This window comes from Tupaia chinensis, unplaced genomic scaffold (genome assembly GCF_000334495.1).
Source record: "Tupaia chinensis unplaced genomic scaffold, TupChi_1.0 Scaffold000318_1, whole genome shotgun sequence".
NCBI lineage: Eukaryota > Metazoa > Chordata > Mammalia > Scandentia > Tupaiidae > Tupaia > Tupaia belangeri.
Window position 1 is genome coordinate 2,512,825 of NW_006159811.1, and position 9,122 is coordinate 2,521,946.

Sequence of the window (9,122 nt, forward strand, 5' to 3'; positions counted from 1 at the left end):
GTTCTAGATGTCTGGGGAGAGGAGACAGATTATGAACTATAAGTCTTAAGGGACACCTAGAATAATTGCAGGGCAGCATGAAGTGCCCACCTGAGGTGAGTGGGTATGGATTTACCTGAGAGCAGACATGTATTTTCCTCCAGCCACTTGCAGTTGCACTGTTGCAGGAAGGAGCAGGCAACCAAATGGAATGACAGGTAACTTGGCATGCTATTTCTCAGGCAACTAATACTCCTCTGTATTGTTCTCACTTCTCAGGTGGTTAAATGGTTTTAATTGGGAGGGACTGAAAGCACGGAACCTTCCCTCACCTCTACGAAGAGAGGTATGGCATTTACTATATTAACTCTCTTGATTGTTTTCTAGTTATTTGTTTTTATAAACAGACTTTAGGGAGCAATGTGTGTGCATGTGTAACAAATTTTAGGTTTTCTTTTTAACCATTTTTTAAAAAATTAAGTGAAAAATACCATGGTAATTGCAATTAAGGGATTAAATGGTATTGTCTATTGGTTGGAAATTAGTTCACCTCTCAGTGACCAATTGCATGTAAACGCCCTCTAAGCCCCAAAGTAGTCAGTGTTGGTCAGGCCAAACAATGTCTCTAGGAATAATGTGAACCATTTATGTCATTTTAAATTTTCTAGTAGCCTCACTGAAAAAGGTAAAAAGAAAGAGATGAAGTTCATTTAAATTATTTATCATCATCTATCCAAATATGATTTCAATATTACCAATATAAAATAGTAGTAAGATAAATTAAATTTATTGTTTCACATTAAATTGTCAAAATTCCAAGTGAATTTTATTCTTACAGTACATGACAACTGCATTGCCAGTGCTCAACACTTGAGCGAGTGGTTCACTTCCTAGATGGCACAGTTCTAGAGAAAGTGGGGCATCAGCTAACCTGGGGGTAAGATGATTCAGGAATGATCTAGGTCAGTGTCCTCTCCATTTTATGCTAGTGTCAAGATCTATGTTTCTCCTTGCACATTTGTGGATTGATATCTGAATATTTTTCATTAAAGTTGAAATTGTTGTGGATAATGTAATTCTAATATGTTGTAAATACTGACATTTTTAGAATTATTTATTTAATTTTATTTATTTATTATTATTATATTTTAATTTGCTGTACAGCGCATGCACTCACCAGAGAGAGACAGAGAAAGAAAGAGAGATGGAAAGTGAGAAAGCAAGCCACCAGGTCTGGGACTTGAATTGCAGTCAGCCATGTGGGAGTCCAGCATCCTAACCACTATGCCACCTGCTGGACCCAGATACTGACATTTTAAAATAAGTTATTACTGTTACTTTATTCTTTTAAGTAAGTCAATTGTCATGTAAATATCATTGAGATTTGGTACCCATTGGCCATTTTAAAAATACAGTCAGGGACCAGCAGATGGTGTAATGGTTACGTTGCTGAACTCCCACATAGTCAACCAAAGTTTGAATCCTGGATCCCGTGGTAAAAACTCACTCTGGGCACGTGTATGTGCGTGCCTGGAGATCCTATTTGCACTGTGGCCACGCCCCAGGGGGTGATTTCTCATTTCCTGTCTCTTTGTTTCTCTCCATCTTTCTGGCAAGCACCATGCCCTATAGCAAGAAGCTCTCTTAAAAAAAAAAAAAAAAAAAAAAAAAGACATACTTCATCATTTGCTTTTCTCCCTATATTGCTATTTCATTTTTCCTATAGAGTTTTAAAATAATGTAAAATACTTTTATGCTTGACAGCCCTTCTTGATTCTTTTTTTCTTCTGGAGAGATTTTTGCTATAGGGCGTATGCACTCACTAGAGAGACAGAAAGTAAGAAATTACCCCCCAAGAGGATGGCCACACCACAAATCCTTTCTCCTCTCAAGATTTTGGGTGTGCACGCACGTACACCAGGTGTGATTTTTGTGGGGCCAGGAGTCGAACCATAGGAGGCCATGTGGGAGTCCAGCAACATAACCGCTAGGCCACCTGCTGGCCCCTTGATTTCTTTTTTTTTTTTTTTAAAGTCAGGGTTTTGTCATGTCGTGGTCCTTCTGTTCAGCCTTTCCCAGGGGGTATGGGACTATAGGCATGTACTCCATGTTTGGGTCTCGTTAGGGGTCTTGCTATGGTCCCCAGACTAGCCTTGAGCTCATGATCCTCTTGCCTCAGCTTCCTGGAGCTGCTGCAATTACAGGAATACACCACCATACCTGGCCTTCTTGTTGGACCTGGAATTGAACCCAGGCCTCCCACAAGATTTCAGATTGTGAAGCACAGCCTCGCAGCAGTGGGCACCACTGTGACTCATTTGTTAAGAAACTTTAAATTTTAGTTTAAAAATTACAGAAGTTCTATGGCAACAGAAATTCTATGATAACTTAACACAAGTGTTTCTTCTGAATTCAGTTATAATTACATTTTTATGGCATGTAGTATCAAAGGATATAAGTATAAAGGGGTTTCCAAATGTTCCTGAAAAATGGAATTAAAATACAAATTCATTTTCGTACAAAGTGTTTTGAAATCTATGTAGAGTTTATTTATAATATACACTTTCCACAAATGTTTGAAGAACTCTCATATATATAAATTCACATATTACAAATTTCTGAAGAATTATTAAATACAATTTTTGATAAGAAATTATTTTGTATACCTATAGGAAAATATTCTTATTAATTGAATGGATCATTTTTAGCATCAGTTCTATTGCCTTTAAAAAACATTATTACACAGGGCCAGCAGATGGCGTAGTGGTTATGCCACCAGATACCCACATGGCCGACTGTGGTTTGCATGCTGGACTCAGCAGCTTGAAACTCACCCTGGGTGCATGTGCATGCATGCCCCAAATCCTGAGGGTAGAATGGAGGAGAAGGAATTGTGCCATGGCCATCCCTCGGGGGGTGATTTCTCACTCTCTCTCTCTTTCACTGTCTCTGTCTCTCTGGTGAGCTCATGCTATAGCAACAGTCTCTCTCTTTGGAAAAAAAATTATTTCATAAATGCAAGTGCTAAGGAATTGTATTCACATATATCAGAATATAGGTTTTCTTACGGCAGTGTCACTTTGAGTTCCTTCTGAGTGATCTATCCCTCTACTCCCCCAATACATTATAATCTATCATAAATGATATTTTAATGATATTAAATAGTATTTAAATTGATAATTCAATTTAAATTTGTTTGAAAGCAAAGAATTGGAAACTGATTTGTAAAGTAATTCATACTGGAGTCATTTCACTGTTTAAATAAGATCACTAATATTTTGAATTGTCCCTCAGTTTGTCATTCTGCATATTTTATCTAGACAAATTGAGCATATTCAAGGGGCAGGGCAAGGTGCAGCAGTAAGATGCAATGCCCCACCCCTCTCAATGAGAAGGTTCCCAGTTTGAGTCTGGAGACCTCCCTGGGTGCCCTGGGAACATGCTTGCCTATGATGTGGGGCTGCTGAGGATTGCTGGTAGATCACCGTGTCCAGACCCTTTGCGAGTATCTCTGCTTTTCTCAGTCTTGGAGGAAATATATATATATATGTATATATATATTTAAATTCAAGATTGTTGAGAAACATTTGTTAAGTGGAAGAGGTTGGGCAAATTTTGGTATGTTAATATTTGCTTTTAGAATATTTTTGAATTTCAACAATTCATAGACATCATTTCTTTCATCTTTCCTTTAGGAAATAACTCCTCGTGCCAGGTAACATGAGGCAATTTAAGATAATCCAGTGACCAAATCTATTTGGTTCTAAAGGGAAGATTTCATAGGCCTGAGGCTGTGACTCAAGAATGATAATTAGTCATCTTTCCTTATATGTAACTTACAAGTGTCTGGAGTATGAAATCAGTGTTCAGCTATAAAATGTATTACCCATATGTAAGAGCATGCTTAGTCAACCTTATCCTCACCTTTATTTTAATCCTTTCTGTCTTTTCATAGGGCTGAGGCTGTGACTCAAGAATGATAGTCATCTTTCCTTATATGTAACTTACAAGTGTCTGGAGTATGAAATCAGTGTTCAGCTATAAAATGTATTACCCATATGTAAGAGCATGCTTAGTCAACCTTATCCTCACCTTTATTTTAATCCTTTCTGTCTTAGCTCAGTGGACCCATAGATCACAGTTACTTTGACAAGTATCCTCCGGAAAAAGGAGTGCCTCCAGATGAGCTGTCAGGCTGGGATAAAGACTTCTGACAGAAGAGGACTTTAAGGATCAATAATCCAAGACTGATTATTTCTCTCTTCAGCGTATTATATCTTTTGGAAGACCATTAGAGAACAGAGAACCCTGCACAGGGCGGGTGGAGGAGAATGATACGGATGTGGCCCTGAATTATGATATCTTATTTAGATGCTGTGAATTATTCATGTATCTCATTCTTTGCTTTTCTCAATTGTTGAAGGCTATTTCATTTCCCTTTCCACAATCAAAACCATTTTGTTGTTGTTGAAGCAGCATAGTTTTTTTGAAATCTCTGTTTCATCTCAGTCACACTCATCTCCTTCAAGTCCTTCAAAGGTCTGAAAAGGGTCTTTTGCCCTTCGACAACTAAGTCATGCAAATGCAAAACCACAAGAGTGAATTTTGCCTTTCCATAGCTCTCTGGCATCATACAATGGTGGTTTGCAGAAATCATGGTAGTCAATAGAAGCATGTTACATGTTACTTTGCCCTGTACTCAACCTAGAAATGTACTAATACGCTTCTAATACTAGTCTGGGGAAAGCAAGTTTGAGTATTAGTCAATGATACCTCTTCCTAAAGTAATGTGTCAATTACTCCAATCAGGTAATTAAGTCCCATTGGAGAATTTAGAACAAAATAAATGAAACAAAAACTATTTGTCTTTCTCCAGCAGCCAGCTGAGAGAGATGAGACGTTTCGAAAGCCTGTTAAAGGTGATGATAATGTGTAGTTAAAGGATGAGCTTTGGGTAAGATTTTATCATATGTACTAAGACATTTTCACAAAGTATAAAGTATGCCAGAACAAAATCGTGAAGGCTTTTCCTTCCCACTAAATATAAAGGAGTATACATTCCAATAGGTAAGGTAGCTGACTCTTTGAACCCCTGAGGTATTTTGGCCAAATCTGTGATTGTTACTATTAATAAACCAAGAGTATAGAATAACCGTGGTTAATTTTTAATGACAGTCCTATTGGCAAATGTTGATGCACTGTAATCACTGCTGACTTGATAGTTCTTTTTAAAGACATTTGAGTCATGGATATGTCTATAATTTTAGATTGTTAAGCAAAAGGCACCAGAAAAGTGATGGAATTTTAGAAGCAAAAGGAACACCCAGCATCTGCCCTCCTCTTGTCTCCTTCTCTTCCAAATAGGAAAGAGGAGTTTCCAGAGCATTGGACACCCCCCCCCAGTAACTATGACTTTTACTTAAGAACATACACATGTATTGACTATGATCACTCTCATGTTTGTTCTGAAATGAATGGGAAGCAGAAATTTCTCTTTTTAATCTGGTAGAGTATGAATCATGTGTAAGTTTTGGCATTGAGATTCTGGTTATATTTTCATATGAAAATGATCTATGTGAAAACCAACCTCTCCTCAGTCCTCCCTCCTAATTTCATCATAAGGGGAAAGTCAACTTAAGAGTTAAACCAGATAAGTGAGGTCCAACCCAAGAAAGGATATCCTTAACAAATTGAATTTCCACATTTAGAATCCTTCTGCTGAACTCCCCATTTAGAATCCTTCTGCTTAACCAAAGAGTTTTTGTTTCTTGAAGTAGTATTTTTAAAGACCATGTATTGTACATAGAAGAACCATTTTTAACAGGATTGGCATAACCCGTCGAAAGAATTTCTAAGATTTTAAAAAGATTTTTATTTACATTTTGTTTGTATTTTTGTTTCTCTGTGTATGTATTTTTAAATTAGCAACCAAAAAGTAGGCAATTTATGTGTTGGGTGGATATTATAACTGTACAGTTATAGTAGCAATGATATTCTCAAAGGAGATCAATAATTGTAATTTTTTAAACACCTATAAATATGGAAATAAAATAAGCTTAGACTACTATATATTTAGGGCTTGCCAGGTGGCATATCGGTTAAGGTGTTTGGATCCCACTTGGCTGGCTGGGTGGTTCAAGACCCAGCACTTGAAAAACATGTCTGGCACATGGGTGCCTCAAATCCCAAGAGGAGAGTGAAGGAGAAGGGATTGTGGCATAGCCATCCTCCCTGGGGGATGCTTTATCACTTTTTCTCTCTCTGTCTCTCTCTGGCAAGTGTATACGCCCTATAGCAAATTGAAAAAGAAAGAGAGAAACCTACTGCAGGTTTATGTTGCCTGTGATTAGCCATATCAATATGTAATTCCCACATGTGATTTCACTGTGCTTCTTTTAGAGTACTTCATAAAGATGAAAAAAATGAGAGACTCAACCATCAATAGAATTCCAGTTCCACTATTCCCCAGCTGAGTGACCTTGGAGAAATGACTTAGCTTTTTTGAGTACTAGCTTTCTCACTGTAGAAAAAGTTATAGTGAAGTAATACTTTAGAGGCTTGTGTCAGGGAGTAAATAAAACAGAGTTTTGCACCTGATATCTGTGAAATAATCAATGCTGCATAGATGGGAGCTACTGTTACTATCTCTGTTATAATTAAAGGGGCCTTAATAACAATTTAGTCCTGAACTTCATGTATCATTGGCATCTGTGTGCAGAATTGTACCGATTAAAGCCAGTACCTGTCTTTCTTTTTGTTTCAAATCATGAAGTAAAGATAGTTTATCAAACTTAAGCACGTAAGATGAAGGGTTAACCTTCACCAAAATGAAGTGCTTTTTTAGTTAACCTAAAATGATAATTTTTATGAATTAAAGAGATACATGCACACACATGGAAATATAGAAAATTATCCCTGGATGTGCAACCCTATTGTATGTCTAGTCATTAAATTATTCTTAATCTCTCTTTTCTAGGGTGTAAAGTTTATTTTTCATTCTTGAACTTTTTCCACGTGGGGCCAACTTTTCATAATTGTAGTTTCTTAATCTTTTCTTCAAATATGAAAATGTCTGGTGGGACAAGTATGTAGTTGTTAAAAGTCAGCAATTTAGAGTGAATACTCTGGGTTTGAATTCTAGCTCTACCCAAATTGGCATGACCTTGAACAATAAACTACATCTTTACTTATCTGAAACTTGGAGCTATCCCTTTGAAGCTTTGAAATCTTCAGCCGGAATATTATTATGAGTAGGCCATTGATAATAATATTTTAAAAATAAAGATATATGTACTTCTTTTGGCATAAAAATAAATTCTATACTTATTGTCAGGCATTGTACTAGGAGTATTTATATTGATTACCTCACTGACAGGACATCCTAAAATAATTGTAAACACACTGACTGTTGACTGCCATCAAAACTAACTACTGGTCTTGACTCTGCTTTTCACTCACAGTTTAGCTCTGACGGTTGTGCACTGCTTAGTCCTAGTTACTATGACGATATAGCAGATGATTGCAAAGCTAAATTGCTTAGAACAGTCATCTTGTTATCCTTCCCAATTCTGTGGGTGAAGAAGTCAGACATATATAGCAAGGATGGCTTGTCTCTGCATCACAGTATCCGAAGCATTGAGCGGCAAGGCTCAAAAACTGGAGGTGACGCCATGGCAGAAAGCTAGAACTACCTGAAGTCTTGTTCAGTCACATACATATCTGGTGCCCAAGACTAAGACTGCAGACAAGGTTGCCCAAACATGTTCTCTCCATGGCTTGGATTTCCCACATCATGGCATTCTTAAATTAATCAAGCTCCTTTCTTGACAGCAGAAGGCAAGAGCTGAGTATCCTAGCCAACAAGGCAGAAGCTCTACTATCTTACATAAATTTGTCTTGAAAGTCACATATCACTTCTGCCAAACTTTGTTGGTGGAAACGCAAATCCTCCTGGCTTTGAGGGGAGGGAACTGAGTTGACTTCTTATCTAAGACTTTCAAAGAATTTATAAGCAAGTTTTAAAACAGCCACAATCCATTTTTGAGCCACACCTTACTTACATTACTCCTGTAGGCAAACAAATTTACTCCCTCCTGAAAACCTCCCTAAAAATATCATCTGGCTCAGGCTCAAGGTCCCAGATTTTGTCATCTAAATCCAATTCAGGTGTGGCTGGTGCTTCTCAGGTGTAATTCCTTGAATATATTATTTTAAGCCTGAAACCCAATGAAATAAGTAAACAAGTCATCTGCCTGACACTTAACAACAGGGCATGGTGAAGTGAGCAAAGGATAACAGACACTTGCAAAAGGAGGAAAAAATGGGAGGCACAAAGCTGTCACTAGCCTAGACTAATTCTGAAATACAGCTTGACACATGGTACCATTTCTCTGTCCTACTCCCTTTGAGTTGTTCTTCACAGCTCTTGGACCCACCATCTAAAATTGTGGTTCTGATTTCTAAACCATCCTTCTGTTTCCATAAGATATTGGTTTTTACAGCAGAGTTGCCTTCTTAGTCACTTTTCTTCCAGTAAAAGTGTGATTTTAGAAATGCCTCTTTTCAGTTTGTCTGTCTCTTTATTTCAAGCTGGTACATTACCTTAAAAATGTTGTGTGTTTCCTTTGTGTGAGATTCGTAATCTACTCCATTAGACAAAAGCCACAGTCATGAATCTTTCCTGTAAAGATGCTGTGAGAAACTCTCAAGATTCTTAGAAGTTTTGAGCCCATTCCATGGCACAGTGGTCATGTGTTATTCAGGAAAAGCAGGATCCCCAGTGACCATAGCACTTAGAATCCCCTGCTCAGTTGGCCTGAAACACACTGGGGATGCACACTTGTGCCCAGGTCTGATGGGCTGGAGGATTAGAAGAAGCGATTCATGGCATGACCAGAGCCTTTAGAGGCTGCTATTCTCTCTTTTTATCCATTACTCTGACGTGGACACTCAACGTGCTTTATCATGAATAAAGAGAAAAAAGATTCTTGATAAAGATTCTCTAACAATTCTCTAATAATCTTAATAAAGATTCTCTATTTTTTTTAAGAGAGTCTGCTCAGCACGTAAGATTCTCCAAAGGTCTATTTGTTTTTGTTTTTTGTGTTTTTGTTTTTTTTTTTGGTAGAGATTTTTTCCTATAG

The 9,122-nt window shown here is 37.5% G+C and overlaps 1 protein-coding gene across 4 annotated transcripts in view; it reads left to right on the top strand.

Moving 5' to 3' along the window:
* The window catches only part of PRKG2 (protein kinase cGMP-dependent 2), a 102,801-nt gene extending 97,104 nt beyond the window's left edge, over positions 1–5,697 (top strand). For all 4 annotated transcript variants that reach the window (XM_027773062.1, XM_027773063.1, XM_006151454.3 and 1 more), the window contains 2 exons: positions 259–325; positions 4,098–5,697. In XM_027773062.1, the coding sequence (XP_027628863.1) occupies positions 259–325; positions 4,098–4,193 (163 nt within the window). In that variant the 3' untranslated portion in view covers positions 4,194–5,697. The remainder of the gene's footprint in view (positions 1–258; positions 326–4,097) is intronic.
* The last annotated feature ends 3,425 nt before the right edge of the window (positions 5,698–9,122 follow it).